The sequence below is a fragment of the Lacerta agilis genome, chromosome 2 (genome assembly GCF_009819535.1).
Source record: "Lacerta agilis isolate rLacAgi1 chromosome 2, rLacAgi1.pri, whole genome shotgun sequence".
Taxonomy (NCBI): Eukaryota; Metazoa; Chordata; class Lepidosauria; order Squamata; family Lacertidae; genus Lacerta; species Lacerta agilis.
In genome coordinates, this window is record NC_046313.1 from 81,598,755 (window position 1) to 81,616,459 (window position 17,705).

Sequence of the window (17,705 nt, forward strand, 5' to 3'; positions counted from 1 at the left end):
TTTTGTTGAGTGTGATCCTATTGGTTTTCATTGTCATCTCAGTGTCTTTCAATTCCATTGGCCATTATATCTGTCTGGTCTGATGGGAAAAAAGGAAGTGCCAACTGAGCTGGAGTGGATTTGGATACAAAGGCTGTGCTTGGAAAATCCTATGTCAGCTTATTAAGCCAAGACATTGGCAAATCTTTTGACTAAACATGTGGTCCTCGGCTGCCTCTTTCAACGTGATTCTCAATTAAGCCATGGTTGGAAGTGAATTAGCAAATCCTGGTTTGTGGCATCTAATGATTGGGTGAGAAGCCTGAATTGGCAAACCATGGTTATTTCAGTTTCTCTTCCTGAGGACAGCAGTAGACCTGTAAATCACATTGCTGAACAGACCAGAAATGAAAGTAGACAAGGATCTCTAAGCCCAAGTTAGTCTAATTCATTTGGAACAGTGTTAGAAACTGATATATGAAAGCTAGGAGCTAAAGTGCACCTTAAACCTAGGTTATGGACTCAACAACAAAATGTCTAGGCACCATTTTTTGATAACAAGAATACAAAGCTGAAAATATTATGTTCATTTTTCACATGGTCTGTTCCTTCCCCTGCCCACCCCCCTAATATTCTTAAGAGGGTCTCTTCTCCAGTCTTCAGAGAATAGCTGGAAGTGGGGAGGCAGAAAGGGGTCCTCTTTTCCTTCCACTCTGCAGTTTTAATCTGAAATCTTAGGCGCAGTAGTGCGCCTAGAGCTCAGAAACTGCTCGCACTAATGAAATTCCTTGTCATAAAATGCACCTAGAATAATGGGAGTTTCGAACACTGATTTGTAGCTCAAACTATGGTTGGGGCTTTAAACTACAGCTAGCACAAACTGTTGTGATTGACTTAAGCAAGAGTTTTAAGGCACACAAAACTCAGAAGATACTTTTGAAATATCATGCAACCATTATAAGATAAAGCAATCTACTGGGAACTATAGCTCCTCTCTCTATATTTTTTAAGCCAGCTGCATTTATTCAACGTACTGGGTGAATGGCAGCTGTATTGGCTGGTCATGACAGGGGAAGTGTTTTGAGAAGAATTTTTCATTTAAAAAGAATGCAAAATACCAAGGATGACAAAGGAGTCATCAAAGGAAGTCTGTGCTCCAGTTCTCTCACAAGGCCTACTCTCTGCTCCTGCTAGAAAACAGAGGGTTCTTTCAAGTCAAATAAGAATTCTGTGTTTTCTCTGGCACCAACATTATTTGAAACTCATACTTTGATTCTGCATAAACAGAACATGAGAAGGTACTCCGACGTCCCTCTGCAGAAAACCCCCTCCTTTCTCCCTTGACCAACAGGTCTTACTTAAGCTTAGTAACACTTTTTGAATTGAAACCAGTTAAATGGGTTATATAGAACTCATGAGCAGAGTGAACTGGAAATGGATGAGTTTTGTTGAAAAGGAAAGGAACTGTTCCAGCTAAGCAAGCTGTCATTTGGGACTTAATAGCATGTGCTGCTGTAAAGCACAGCTGCATGGGTGCCCTCAGTGCTCATGGTGTGAAAACACATGGTGTGATCAGCAAATAAACCACCACCACCACCAAATGCTCTGGCACTGTGCTTCAGCTGTTTCTAAAACTCTTGAGTTATTAAAGGTAAATCCTGTGTCTCTACTTCAGCCTCTTCCCCCCCCCAACTGTCCAATGATCTTAGTTAAAAACAACAGAGACATAATGGTATGTATCATCTCTTTAAAACCTGAGACATGTTGCCAGAATGAAGATTTTGTGTAAAGGGAAAGCTGTCACAGTGGTGCTCATAACAGAATAGCACCATGTTCAACATCTTGAAGCTCTGAAATTGGTGGGAAGGTGGGAAGCACCAGGGGCTGGGGTAGGGGCCAAGTGCAGTTCTCCATAGGTCTCTCTATATGTCACTCAGGGCTCTCCTCAGGCCATGTCCCTCCCCATACCACATCCACTTTTCCCAGGCCACACCCTCACGGTGTCTGTCCCATACCATCAAGTGCTTCTTGCTTGTCCCTGAACTGTGGTAGTGGTTCTTTCATGCCCAGGTAGAGGATGGAGAGGGGAGATTGTCTAGAACCCTCTCACATTTGGGTAGCATAGCTGTCAACCTTTCCCTTTTTGCAGGAAATTCCCTTATTATAGCAGTGGGGAACAGCAGGGAGGGTTGACAGCTATGTTGGGTAGTTGCAATTCAGCTTACTGGACAGAGGTCACAACTGTTGTTCTGACCACCTTTTCCTCTGATCCTGCCCAGCGCTGGAATGTGGGCCCTGGAAAGTTGCACACAAGGGAATGCCTCCCTCAGACCGAAAAATGTTCCCCACCCATTCTCTAAAATAACTATGCGCTAAAATTATTTCAGTCAGTGGTGTTTATCTACATTATTGCAGTGACTAGAATGAGACATTAGCAATATAAAAATCCCGAAGACTTTTCCTCATAGGAGGCTCTGGCAAATGATCTGGACCTTCTGGGGACCAATTTTCCGAATTAAACTGTAACAGTGCACCTGTTCCAGCAAATGATGTTAAGAAACCTGGTTCTTTTAGAGAGCATTGCAACTAAGTTCACAAAGCTTACTAGCACATTAAGAAAAAATGGCCAGGCTACCTGTCCACATGTAGTCACATCGTTGACCTGAAAGAAATGGAGAACAAGTTATTGTGATGTGGGTTTTCCTTATCGGCTTCTGATATAAAGTGGATGCTCGGGTTGCGGACATGATCCGTGCGGGAGGCATGTTCGCAACCCCAGCGTTCGCAACCCACAGCGCCGCATCTGCACGGGTCGCAATTTGGCACTCATGTCCAAAGCACCGAAACCCGGAAGTAACCTGTTCCAGTACTTCGGGGTTTGGCACGGTGCACAACCCGAAATCGCACAACCTGAAGCGGCTGCAACCCGAGGTATGACTGTATAAGGACCTTAAATTGTGTACAGTGAAAGTATCATCCCTAGCTAACAGTGGTCAGGGATTGTGGGAATTGTAGTCCCAAGACAGCTGAAGGGCCAAGTTTGGCCATGCCTGTTCTAAAGCAAGAGACACTGCTTTCAGGTATTCAGATGTCTCTTTTCATTCTTTTGATGAGCAGCTTGAGGCTACAGAGAGGGGAAAGAAAGGGGTAGTCCCATTATTGGCCATTCCCCAGACAACCTGTTGATTATTTCTGGCTATAGATCCTTGCAACTCAAGCCTAGGTCTCTCTCTCTCTTGGCTGCAGTCAGATCTGGTCTTGGCAGCTGACCAGGCAGCTTCCTTATCCACCTGTTTACAGCTTCCCAACATGCTTGTACCAGCCTCCTTTGATCAGATTCCTCATCTTAACCCCTGCCTGCAACCAGCTCTTCCTCTCTATGGACCTTCTGTATTGTTTCTCTGCCAACCTGCCTCCTAACCCCTGCCTGAGGTGCTCTGGTGCTCCTGCTCCCGCTTCCAATCCTGCCAGGACATGTACCTTCTGCTCTCCACATACATGGCTGCCTGTCGCCCAGCGTTGACTAGTCTGCATGTAAGAAGTCTCTGATCTCTCTTCAGGAAACTCATTATATTCAGTGAACCTGAAACATCCTGGATAGATTTTGTTCTTATGCTGCCTATTAGCAAAGGGAAGAGGCAATAATAGTTCGTTCATGAAGAATTGTGAAAACGTCACATGGCTTTCCTATGCATTCCTGTTGAGGACTCATTGTGCAAAAAAGGAGCATGTATGTGAGCTCCCGTTGCTCGGTCCCAGCTCCTGCCCACCTAGCAGTTCGAAGGCATGTCAAGTGCAAGTAGATAAATAGGTACCACTCCGGCGGAAGGGTAAACAGCGTATCCGTGTGCTGCTCTGGTTCACCAAAAGCGGCTTAGTCATGCTGGCCGCATGACCTGGAAGCTGTACGCCGGCTCCCTCGGCCAGTAACGTGAGATGAGCACCGCAACCCCAGAGTCTGACATGACTGGACCTAATGGTCAGGGGTCCCTTTACCTTTACCTTTACCTTTATGCCTTTAGCCAGATGAGGTTGCCTATATTGGCGTGATGCAAGGCAAAAGATGCCTTCATCTGCCCCAGCTGCAACAAAACATCTCTCTCCTGTATTGGTCTCTACAGCCACAGAAGGCGCTTTAACTCTCCAGTGGTTTGACTTCACCCCTGAAGGTGTGCTCTTCCATTGTTTCCCGAGACAGAGGGATGCCAACCTATATAACTTACAATGTTTTCCAACCGAAAGGCTTACTTTTGACATGATCCCCATGCATGTGCATGGATGGTAGAATAAGCCATCCAGGAAGCATTCTTGGAGAATGGTTATACACTAATTGGATCAATCCAGGAATCTAGCCTCCGCTGAAAAGCCAGTGCATGAGCAAGCTCTGAGGACATTCTGAGAAGAAGAAGAAGAAGAAGAAGAAGAAGAAGAAGAAATCATGAGTTGTGCATTTAGCAGAGCCATTCAAAATGCAAAATACTAACCTCAGGGATATGGTTTGCTGTTCTGCAGCCTTTCTGTTGCCCCTGACTCTGTTCACTGAAATAATTTGGTGTGGTTTCCCCCCGCTCAGTTCTGTGGTACTGCTGCTGTTAACAGGTGAACCTCGTCAAGAATGTATCACTCAGTCTGTTTCCTTTAAACAGGTTTTGTAGAGACTGCTGGTGAAAAAAGGTCATTTATGAAAATATTAGCAGGAGTTGCATATCTGATTCCCCAAGTCTGAATTTGGCCCCCAGCACTGATAGAAGCAGAGGCATGTCATTTTTCTTACTGAGCTGTTCTATCTGATGGGAATTAATGTTCCTTCTAACATTGGGGGTCATTTTGTTTAGCGCTGGAGGGGAGGGGGGAACCCCTTGCAGTGGATTTACCAGATGAGAGATTTTCTGCTGCACAGCAATAAGGCAGAAATAATTTTAGCCTAGAAAATTGCCTCTTTCCAATTATTCTTCCCACCCCTCCCTCCCAAGACAACAAAACAATAATGTAAGTGTTGTGCAGGCAATAGTCTAAAAATATCTCTGCTCTCCAAAAATGTGAGCCTGGTGGGAGGAGATCCTTCTCAATATGTTGTACTGTGTGAGGCGGGAAAAGAAAAGTAATCTTGCGAACACTGAAAAGAAATGGATGTTGATCGTGCTGGAAACAAAAAGATTGTGTGTTCCAGCCAAGCGACATCAGTAATATAAAAAGTAGAACTGATACACGCTTTTGCAGAAAATAGAAGATGAGCTCAGCCAATGGTGACTGCAAGTGAAAGCCAGCCTTTGCTAGTTTCCAGCAGCAACAGCCATAGTGTGGTTGGTTTTCACCAGTGCCTGTGCAGTTCAGCTTCGGCACACTGACCCTAAATGTGGCTTAGAAGTAGCATGCTGAAAGTCACACAAATTGGAGAATTCTTAGGACTGCCCTTGCCACAGGCTGACAACTGAACATTGCCATGGGCAGGCCTCTGGGTTTGCAATGAATGGGGAGTGGTTTGGATGCATCCAGGTTGTAGATTAATCTGTTGCTTTTTCAGTGCTGTAGTGCAGTGTTTTTCAACCTTTTTTGGGTAAAGGCACACTTGTTTCATGAAAAAAATCACGAGGCACACCACCATTAGAAAATGTTAAAAAATTTAACTCTGTGCCTATATTGACTATATATAAAGTCATTTTTCAATTTTTCCCACGGCACACCAGGCAACATCTCGCGGCACACTAGTGTGCCGCGGAACAGTGGTTGAAAAACACTGCTGTAGTGCATTTTAGAGCCTGCAGGCTGGATACCATTTTTCAAAGCCCCAGAACACCCCCATACTCAAAGCTTGAAGTCAACCATGCACTGCACTGCCCATTCTGACCTTGCAAAAGTTTCAACCAACCAAATGGACTGCCGGGGGGCTAGAACAGGGGGAAACACCTTTCAGAGGCATGTTAGTCTGTTGCAGTGAAACCATGAAAGAGTCTTCCATCTACACAATGCACTAATTAATGCATCAGACCCACTAAAATGATAGCTATGTGTACATTTATGTAGCTCTGCACATGGGAAGAATGAAACCACCCATTGCCTAAGCTGCTCCAGCACAACATGCAAAAGTTGAAGCTTCAACACGTAAAACAGTTCCCAGTACTAAACCAGATCTGATCCACTTGTCTCTAAAAATAAGCTATAACCACTTAGTGAGTCTGTTCTCTGGCTGCTCTGAAGGTGCAGATTATTCACCTTCTATCCAAAGTTGACACAGCAGCACTGATGGGTAGGATTGCTTCCTGGTATGGAACTAGGGTGGATCCGTCCCCAGATTCTTGGCGCCAAATGCTAGATCCCCACCGCTGTCAGATTGGTGTTTATTTTTTAAAATAGTGTTTGTTAAAGAGGGAAAGCAATACAGAAATTGTGGTTTGCTTGTTTTTAAAAACTAAACAGCTGCACGTAGACTAAGGCTTTTTAAAGCTCTTCTGCTCAGTGTTAAAAAATGTTTCCCAGATTGATGTTGCATGTGTCCTTGTGTATGTGCTTACTTGAGGTGCTTCCTGTGCTCTGTAAGAACAATGTTGACTTTGCATGTCCAAAAGGATGCGAGCCCTCGAATTTCCAGATGTTGAAGAGGTGCCCCGCCCTTGGGATTTCCTCCTTCTTGGGTACAATGGTTGAATTAGCTGTGTTGCTTGTTCCTTGAATAATTAAATGCCATGTATTTTATTAAATCCAGTGTTTCATGTACAAGCTCCACTCCCTTCCTAAAAACCCGTTCTTGATTTACGTGCTTTTATTCTGTGGGGAATTCTTCTGACGTGGTCTAAAATAAATGTGTACAGAACTGATCCAGCTGAAACCAGTGGCTAAGTTTCCATACATCCTTCCCTTCCCATGAACTTCAGCTACCCCAAGCTCTTCCTGCACCCATCAATGTGTATGTGTTCCATATAGTTCATTGTCATTGTAACTCCAAGGAAGATGCATTCTTGTTTATCCAGACTTCTCATTATCCAAATATTTTGCATGGCTCCCAGGCCATCCAGGAAAGAGAGGTCATGCCGTACATATTCATTTTCCCTCTTTATTTAAACTTGAAGTAAACATCTGTATAAACAGAGGACAGATGGGAATGGGAAGGCTTGTTTGCTGGGTAGAAGACTAAACTAAAATGCCCCCTTTCCCACCTCTGGTCTAGCCACTTCTTTTGCTGAACCCCTGCTTTCTCCGGATTGACAAAATATTTCTTTACCTTTCAGAGATGTCAGATGACCTGAAAATCACAATTAGCCACTATTATTTACCATTAGGAAGTAATGGTGAAATACACTCTTCAATTATCTTGAGTTTTGTTTTGTTTTTTAAATAAAGGCTCTCTTGGAAACCAAAGGCAAATAATATGTTCCCTGGCTATGTGGCTTGGATATTCATTTCAAGGATCCAGAACCTAATAGGAGCTTGAGAAGAAACCTGTCTGATTGGAGCAAAATCTTTGTTGCTAACAGTGGCCAGCTAGATGCTTTAAGGAAACCTACAGGCCACAAGCAGGGCACAAAGCCCCCCCCCCCAAAAAAACCTTCCCCATTGTATGCCTTCAGCACCTGAAAGTAGGGATATTGGAGAATTCTGCATGAGGTGGAATATCGTAATGACGATGTGATTGTTATAATTTATGTAATTAGTTACATAAGTTACCGTATATACCCGAGTATAAGTCGACCCGAATATAAACCGAGGCACCTAATTTTCCTACAAAAACCTGGGAAAGCTTATTGACTCGAGTATAAGCCGGTTCACCTTTGCCGCTGTGGAGGAGGAGGAGGAACGAGCAGCCCAAAAGCAGCCCTTTGGGCTGCTCCTTCCTCTTCCTCCTTTGCCAAGTTTGCATTTATGAGAGCAGTTCAGGAATGGAACAAGCTGCCTGGGGAGAGTAAAGAACCACCATTCTTGTACACTTCTTAAGGAATGGTTGACTGGGGAGAGCGGGTGGCGGCACGAGCGGAGAGAAAGGGCTTCTTTCTCGCCACCCCCACCACCCGCCTCACTCGAGTATAAGCCGAGGGCAGCTTTTTCAGCACAAAAAATGTGCTGAAAAACTAGGCTTATACTCAAGTATATATGGTACATAATTTTGCCACAGCGGACTGCGAGATGAATAAGGTCCTTTTGGGTGAAAGATGAACTGCAGCGGAATGGAAACATTGCTGCATGCTACAGGGAGGAATGGAAAATGCTGCCTTCTTGCATCCCTGTCTTGAAGTCACATTGCCCCTGAACGTGAAGATTCCCTGTAGGCACCACAGAATCCTGTCCACCAGGAACTTCTCAATTCCCTTTGCACCAGCTCTTGCATGCCACAGTCCCTCTCCCTAGGCCACTTTGGTCACCAACCCTGCTCTGCACCCACCTCAAGTGCTTTGGCCTGGGTGGAATGGGTTGTGTCACTGAATTGTGATACTGTCTTTCTTGCTAGGATGGAGGTGTGTGTGTGTGTGTGTGTAAACCTCTTTTTTAAAAAAATCTCTTACCTTTGTGTGGCTGGAGCGTAACCTGTTGTCCAAAGGTAAGAATCACAGCTGTAGCTCCACCCCCATTTTGCTTCTGGCCCCACCCACAACATGACAGTTGCCTCCACCCCAGAAGGTTGCTGATGGGGGAATGCAGCCCGTGGGGTGACAAAGGTTCCCCACCCCTGGTTTATTAGAATATCAACAGTAAGGTAAAAAAAATAAATGTAAAGGTAAATGACCCTGAACGGTTAAGTCCAGTCAAAGGTGACTGTGGGGTGCGGTGCGGCACTCCTCTCGCTTTTCAGGCCAAGGGAGCTGGCGTTTGTCCACAATAACAACAGTAGCAATCTATGCAACTGGAGAAGTGTAAACACTAGAGAGCGGGGAGAGGACTGCTTACTTTAAAAGGAATTAGGAGAGATGAAGCTGAGGCTTCTGAATCCAGTGGGCAATGGAATAATCTGTCAAGTGGTGCAGTAGAAGGATCATCATCTGGTGTATGTAATTAAACTAAGGGAGAGAAGAAACAATGCTAGCAATTATCTCTTTTCTCAAAAAGAATCTCGGAGGAAACAGGAGAGCTGAGTTACGTGTCCAAGTAATCCTAGGAAACTGGATGAAAGTCCACAGCCTCTGCATACCAAGATACTGGAGTGTTATTGTAGCAGCTCCCTCTGAACTTGAAAGTTGCTGAAATGAGATTGAATTCACTACTTACAAAGCTGTCAAGGAGGCCTGCTGTGAAGTGTGTCAGAATAAAGAACTGCACATGGCAGCTTCATCTTTCTGAGGGATCGTTCAGGTGTTAAGTTTTGCTCTCCCTAGCCTTTTTGTTATTCTGATTATTACTGAGGTCAGACCACGATCCCACCACAGACCACAGCACCATGTTTAATGGGTGCCTTTAGAAAATGGTCTCAGTTATCTAAAAAAATGTTTTTAAAATCCTGAATGCTCACAGATTCTTGGGGTGACAGACTTTGAGACTCAAATGACACGTTCTGGAGCGCCAGTGATGTGGAAGTTGCTGCTGGTGAGCTCCTCCTGACTTCTATTCAACCAAGGCAGATCAGTTAGGTTAAGAAAGCAGCCCAAAGTGACAAGCAAACTGACCTTTGTTTATTCCAGGGTTCTGGGGGTGAAGGAGAGCAATGAGGAAATGAGGCTGGGTCTTTTTCCTTTTCAGCTACAATCCATTTGGGCACAACGGGCTAGTATGTTTTGAAAAACTGTTTGCAAGGCTGCCTCATTAATGTGTAGGAAGACCTGTGTGGTTGTTGGTTTCGAGCCAAACCAAGGGCAGATCTATGTAAAAAATATGTTTGCTTGCTTGCTTGCTTGCTTGTTTCTCCACTCAGTATGACCCAGAATCCATATGGCACAGCTGCCAACCCTCTGCATTTCTGTGATTTCCACCTCTATTCTGATCCTAAGTAAACAAAATAAGATACCAAGTTGTGTGTTAATTGGCCCACGAGACTTAAAGAGTCAAGCAAAGTGCCCAATACATTATCTGTTTTGAGGAGTTGGAATGGTACATTGCAGAACTTCTGTTTTTAAACATATTAAAAATTCACCTGCTTCCCTTCCCCCAGCCAATGCTCTTGCTTCCTACAAATCTGTCGATAATGTAAAGCTGTCTAATGAGCCTGAATTAGTGTTTTAATAGGAAGGCCTTTGCTGTGTCTGTTTTCGAATTCATTTTGAGTGAGATCTCGCTAGATGGAGGTGCCAGAACTGAGGAAGCACTCGCAGAATTTGTATGAGCAGATCTAGATAAAAAGCCTGCGGTGCAGCAAGAGAAACACTTTATACCAAATGTTCCTCTGATGAGTGACAGAAGTCTCTCAATGATCTGAATTCTTCCTCCTCTCCCAGCTTGGCTATTCAGCATTTTCCCCTTTGGGAATTAGAGCTACAATGAAGGAGCTGTAATATTGGCTCAGTGATATGGCACCAGCCCACCTATTCAGATCAGTTTATCATCAGTGCTTATTGCTGCTCTAGTTCTGTTCCTCAAGGGATAATTACAAATTTCAATAGTCCAGTGCCACAAACAATCCTTATCTGGCAAGAGATGGGTAGTGGGGGAGGCTAATAATTATTTTTTCTATTTTTAAGAGCAATGGGCTATATTCCTACAATTTGCAATCAGTTCTCATTCAGGCTGTGATCATAAGAAGACCCCTGCTGGATCCATCCAGAGTCCTTCCAGTCCAGTATCATGTTGCACGTAGTAGCAAATCAGATGCCTCTGAAAAGCCCAGAAAAGGGATCAAAAAGCCTTTTGCCACTGTTTCGTCCCAGCAATGGAGGTGCTTTCAGCTGTTATGGCTAATAGCTGTTGATATACATATCTTCCATTAATTTGTCTAATCTCCTTTAAAAGCAACCATAGATAGTAGCCAGCCCTGCATCTTGCTGCAAATAATTCTGTAATTCGGTTTCACATTCACATGTCATGCTAAAACCAGAGATGGAAAACGTTTTTTAGCCCAAGGGCCACATTCCCTCCTAGGCAACCTTCCAGGGGCCACATGCCAGCTGTGTATGGAGCCATGGGCAAAAGTGGGCGGAGCAACAGATGTTAAATTTGCCTTTGTGCAGGAAGGCTAGTTTCTACAAAGCCCCTTCTGTTGTTCTTTTTACCAAGCAAGAAGCACTGTTTCCCATCCCTCTCTTAATAATCTATAGTATGAAATCTGAATTTTTCACTGCTGCCACATACACAGTTTCCTCCAAGATTACCTAAGAGCATAAGAAAGCAAAGACTTTTCTGGACTTGCCGCCTCTTCTCACAGATGACTATGGGAAGCCCACAGCCAGGACCTGAGCACAACCCACTTGTGATTCCAAGCAGCTGGCATTCATTTGCACACTGCCTCCAATAGCGAAAATAGGACATAGCCAACATGGCTCATAGCCACTGATATCCTCCATGAATTTGCCCAAACCCCTTTTAAAGGCATCCAAATTCAGACCCCTTCAGTGCACATGTGAAATTAGAGTTTTTTGCCCCACCATGCACCTCTGCATAGTTACTTACACTCATGCTTCCAAATAGTTATCAGGAGATTTGTAACTTTTAATATATCAGTTAATCTTTTAGGGAGCTATTGAGTTTTTATATAATTGGGTAGGGAAGGAATGGGTTCAAGAAGAAGAGAATTAAGGCACATGGACTGCCTAAGGATCAAAATATATGCTACTTTAACTGTAATGACCAGTGTAGAAGGGGCTAATTTTCAATGGGACCACAGCATGTCGACAGTGGAGATTTCATCCTTCCCTCCCAGTCCTGATCCCAATGAAAATCACCCCGTGCAACAATTAGCATGAGAGAAAAAGCTGCCTCCCGTTCGTGCCAATGGGAAATGTTCTTTCTAATACTAATTGTAGTGCAGGGGGTGATTTTCATTTGGACTGGGAATGAGAAGGAAGGGTTAAACCGCCCCGCCCCACATGCTGTGGTCCTGATGAAAGTTGACTTAGCCTTGCCATCACTGTGCCAGATATTGCATTTAAAACAACAAAACAAAACAGATGTGACTGCTAGCCATGCAATTAAATTAATGTCTGTTTTTGGCTCCTAGATTCCCCAAAGATGATTTCTGAATGTCTGATGAGGGCATAAAATTTCCTTGCTGAAAAGTAATAGACAAAATTCGGAAATGTCATTTTTTTCTCTTTCCCCTGCATCTCATCCGCATTTCCAACCCCTCTAAAGTTAGAGTCTAACCCTGAAATTTACAGTAAGAGCTGGTGTGTCTCCTTCCCAGCTTCTGTTGCTCATGCATTTCCTCTTTCTCTGCGCTGTGGATGCCACCCTTTTGATCATTTCCTTAACTGTCAGCCATTTCCTTCACTCACTCCAGTATCCAGGTTTGGATCAAGACATCTGCTGCCTTTGAATCAGAAATGCCTTTTTAGCTGCTCCCAGCACAATCAACATCTCTTTTCAAGCTGAATGCTTTAGACACTGGCAGCGCATAGTTGGGTGCCAATAATCTTTGTGTAATTCCTGGAAAATTTCTTTCTGTGTGCGTTCATATGCAAGGTATTTGTGTAGTCATGATAACTGACAGACATTCTGGCAGGCTGCCAGTCAATGAGTCCCCCACTCTGTGCATCTTTGGGCAGATGCATCCCCAAGCTAACAAGGAAGAGCCACTCACAGGAGCACATTCTGGAGGGCAGCTGAATCCAGGTCCCCAACACTGAAAGCGAACAGAGCTAGCTATCCAGGCAAGAGTGTGTGGGCAGATCTGTTTGCATGCAGCAGCATTACTTGGGTCCAGGCCACGGTGGTTTAGCCTTATGTTTACATCTTCATATGATTACAGCTAACCAGAAAGATGTTTTTGCCATTGGTCGTCCCAGACAATGCACAAGAGCTCTTTGCACATCTCAAGCACCCCCCTTCTCTCTCCATTGAATTTCAGATATGATGCTGCCTCAAGCATCCTTACATTAAAGGTGTTGAATATTTTTGATGTAGCAGGTCACTTTTCCTTTCCCCTCCACAGTTGGCCATGGGCAGAGTGAAGGAGACCGTATGGTTGTGTCAGACTTCCATGTGTTTGTCAGAGACAGCTTGCAACACATTGACCTCATGAAGAAAGACCACCCAGGCCTCCCTGTGTTCCTTCTAGGGCACTCCATGGTAAGCAGTCCTGCTCTATCCCTCCTTAATGGACTCTCAGCTTCCTACCAAGGAGCAGAGGACACTTTTCCCCACTCTGGTCTTTTCTATTTCCCTACCCCTTTTTCTTCGTTTTATGTTCATTTTACATGGATAATTGCTAAAAGCAGTAATTGCACCCATAGAGTTACTTGCAAACAGGAATGACCATGAGGGATGGGGGTCACACTCACACACACGGCACTCCCAACTCTTATTTATCTTTGGGCTCCAAAGAGCAAACAGATCTTCCAGAAATGTAAGACAGTTGTAAAACACAAGGTGCATTTGGGATATTGTGCTACCCTGTAAATTTTCTCAGCCTCACTATGGCCCCCAGTCTTTCCCCAACATTGCCAAGCCAATAACTCTCTCTCTCTCTCTCTCTCTCTCTCTCTCTCTCTCTCACACACACCCACACCCACACACACACACACACACACCAAGTTGAGTTAAGGTGATTCCCCTCTTACTGTTGTTGGTCAATACATTTCTCTATGTACAACTCAAGGACCGTAGTCAGTGTAACAGTGGAGAACCAGTGTGGTTACTAAACAAGCCACTTTGGTGAGCTTTTTGTGGTGAGAAGCTGTGAGAGGCAAAGAGAAAGAGAACCCACATGACTTGCCACAATATGGCCAAGGTTTGAGAGACTAATCAAGCTTAGGGTTGAGGTAGTAAGTAGGGAAGACACAGCTTTTCCAAAGCTAGGTATGTTTTATTTCTTGTTAGTTTTGTTCTCTGTCCCTTACTCCATTAATTACTATTAATGGTTAAAGGATGAGGAACTGAAGTAAGCCCATTGCCTTCTGGGATGTCCCACTCTATGCAGACTTGTGGCTTTCCCATTCAATTTCTTCTCAGGCACTCTGAAATGTTGGGTAGGCACAGATTCCTTTCTCCACAGATGGTTTTGATTAACTGTAAATCAGATGGCAGTTAAAGGAGCAGAAACTACCTAGTAAAAGTCTATTGGGTCCTAGAAGAGCTAGCCTACACTAGGGAAAAGCTATGGTCAGAGAGATTCAGCACCAAGAGAAGACAAGTGGAAAAAGCATGTGACTGATAATGTGGCACTTTGAGCCAGAGTTATGTGTTGTCTTTGTTCACATACCATGCAAGCATGGAAGTTCATAGTAGACACATAATAAGGACAAAGCTAACTCCCCCAGGTGCTTAGTCCCTGTGATTGCAGAGATAAGCTAGAGATAAGCTAAAAAGGTTGTGGATAATGCCTCAAGAAAACTTCAGAAACCAAAGTAAATGCTGAGCAAGACTACTTGTGATCTCGGAATGGGGGCTTCAGTATAACTCAGCATAGCTCCCTCTGCCATTTAACAAAAGAAGCATGAATTATGCAAAATAAGCGAATATATACAAATATGCACAATTTACTCATAACTCCGAATTCTGCTTTCCTTGGTGGAGACTTTTTGTTACCTTATTTGCATGAATGGGAATAATGAGTTTTAAAACACAGAATATGCACAGCCCTCATAGGAGCTTAGTTCAATTATTATTGTGTATATAAGCAAAACATAAAAAGGATCAGGGATGCAAATACAAAAGGTAGTCTGTTTGAGCCACTTGCCAGACACTTCAGAGGAATGGTATGCCAGTACAGTATAGGGCTCTAGAGCATGCAGTGCAACAACAGAGCCGTCTCATCTATTAGGGCTGGTGGCGCGGCGCGGCGCGCCAGGGCGCAATGGCCTGGAGGGCGCCTCCGTCCTCCAGCCCCGCTGGCAGCGCCTGCCGGCAGCGCCCTCTGACTCCCGTCAAGGGAGCTGGCCGGCCACGCCACGCCCTCTGGCTGCCCAGCAGAGCACAGGAGCACAGCTCTGCGCGCCCTTCCAGCGCTTCCAGGACGGGAGGCGAGGGCGGCCGGCTTGCGCTCCCGCGCGCAGCCGGGTGGCGCGGCGCAGCCGGGTAGCTCGCGCTCCGCGCGCAGCCGGCCGCCCACCCACCCAATGGAGCACAAGCTGCCCAGCCGCGCCACCCGGCTGCGCCGCGCCATCCGGATGCGCGCGGGAGCGCGAGCCGGCCGCCCTCGCCTCCCGTCCCGGAAGCGCTGGAAGGGCGCGCAGAGCCCCGCGCCGCTCCAGCGCCACGCCCCTCATCCCCCGCTCGCCCACCCCCCTCCCAAGGGGCGGCAAGCGCGGGAGGGAGGCGGCGGAGAGGCGGCATGGCGGGGGCGCCGGAGGGATAGCCGCGCCAGGGCGGCAGATCCCCTTAAGACGGCTCTGTGCAACAACTTTCATTACGGGGAAAGTTATTTACCTGCAGTGTTGCATTTACTTGCCAAGCAAACCCAGACTTCTGACCTCTGAGCCAGATGCCATGGCATAAAGCTGGCCCTGGCTCTCTCCTTGCTATGTAATTGCCTTTGCTTGGCACAGCTAAGCAAGGGCTGGAGGCAGCTATCAGCACTGCAGGAGTGCCAGTGTCCACTCTTGCATCAATAGTAGGAATGGGATAGTTATTCAGTGTGTTGTTCCTTTCTATAGAGTGGCAACCAGTAGGATCAGCTCATTAGTTAAGGCCCCTGGAAGATCTTCTAAGCCAATATGATGCCCCCTCCTTTTATCTAGCATTACTACCATGCTGTTAGCCGTCCCCATATCCCACGGCATTATGCTTCAGAGACTTACCACGTGAAAAGTGCATTACCTATTGTTAGGTTTAAAAAGAAAATACTGAGTCAGGATTAGTGGATGCAGTTTTGCAACCGGGGAAATCTGAAACATGAACTCCCCTAGTTCTAAAAGCCTCACTCACCTTTGAACAGGACCCCTGTTAATTAATTCAGTTGAATTTGCCTTGGGAAACAGAGACGACTACAAATCCCATGCTCCCTGGAAGGAAAATGAAAACTTTGAACATGCCCAGGACCATCATTTTTGGTTCAGTAGGGGCTAGGCAGCCTTCTCCTGTTTCTAGAAAGACTTTTCTTTGTTTGGAATGGGTAGTAGCAGAATTCAGCACACAAAAATAATTAATTTATAGTTTCTGAGTGTTTCCAAGGAAAGCTCAAAGCAAAACAAAAATGATTTTTGAGACAAGATGAGGGAGTTCACCCGTCGCTAGTCCAAATGCGACCGACTTGAAGGAAGATGTTTGGTTTGAAGCTCATTGCATACCTTTAAAGGCAAATTGACCGTAGCAATAGTCTGATTCCTAAATCCTCATCGAAATGAAGTCTTACATAGTCTTCTTGTCGTTTCTACATGTAAACAGGATTATGACTCTCCAGCTCCATAGAATTTCACCATGGCAATTAATTGTTTGTAATCCCTACTGAGCACTCCCTGTTTATTGGTGCCTTTGTGATCCAAGATAGCCTTGCCATTTGATTAGTTGAAACAATGTTGTTAAAAGACTGGTCAAATATTAGCCAACAATACTCAAGTATTTAAAGCCTTAGTTTAGTCTCTAATTGCAAAAGCCCCTGTCTCCAAGAAGGTTCCAGAGTCCAGTCCTTCACAGGATTTTTAAAGACCACCATACTAGGCCTTCCTGTCCACAGCAAATGTAAAGGACTCTCTCTCTGTTGAGCCTAGCTCCCTTCCTAGGTGTTTGTGGCCTGTGCTGCTGTGGTGAAAACTCGCATATGTGTGCTTCACGCTTCTTCCTAAACTTTGTGTTTCAGTTCAGACATGCTTTTATTATTTGTACCCCGCCCACCTGACTGGGTTGCCCCAGCCACTCAGCAGTGGTGGCAGTAGGGTTGCCAGGTGTCCACTATTTGAGTGGACAGTCCACTTATTCACATTATGTTCACTATTTTTTTTCACAAAATAGTGGACATTTTTATTCAAAAGCTTTATGATGAAATGGTATTTTAATACGTGTTAAAATGTTTGTAAGAAAATATATAATTTAATTTAATTTCACCTACCCACCCACCCTGCTTGTCCACTATTTTTTGGAAGCAGACCTGGCAACCCTAGGTGGCAGTAGGCGGCAAGGATAACTGGGCGGTAAGAATAACTAGGCCAAAATGTTTCAGCCTTAGTTCTCATAGATACCTCATATGCATGAGGGAAAGGTAGGTGTTGCGACTGAGAGCTGTGCTCTGAATGCCAAGGTATCTACAGGCCATTCACACATCAATTTGCCTGCTCCATGCGAGGCAGCCAGTCAGAGCCCCCACTCAAGTAAGGGCGCCCTACACACACACACACACACACACACACAAGAATTTAAGAAGTGCTGTGCTGGATCAGACCAATGACTCATCTAGTCCAGCATCCTGTTCTCACAGTGGCCAACCAGATGCCTGTGGGAAGCTCACAAGCAGGACACGAGTGCGGCACCGTCCCCCCCATTTGAGCTCTCAAGCAACTGGCATTCAAAGGCATACTGCTTCTGATACTGATACCGGAGGTTGTGTACAGCCATTGTGACCCTGAGCTGCAGCTTTCTTCTGGAGGAGGGAAACCCCCCCCCCCGAAAGTTTTAAGAAATGTTTGAATGTCAGAAAACAGTTAGCTTTGGCTGGTGTGTGTGTTTAATAGTCGAGGTTTTACTCAGTGTCTAGCTGCACAACTCTCCTATTAATTCACTTT

General features: G+C 45.2%; 1 protein-coding gene across 9 annotated transcripts in view; it reads left to right on the forward strand.

The window, feature by feature from the left end:
• Positions 1–17,705, forward strand: part of MGLL (monoglyceride lipase) — an 86,378-nt gene that overhangs the window by 54,000 nt on the left and 14,673 nt on the right. For all 9 annotated transcript variants that reach the window (XM_033141053.1, XM_033141046.1, XM_033141050.1 and 6 more), the window contains one exon: positions 12,983–13,119. In XM_033141053.1, the coding sequence (XP_032996944.1) occupies positions 12,983–13,119 (137 nt within the window). The remainder of the gene's footprint in view (positions 1–12,982; positions 13,120–17,705) is intronic.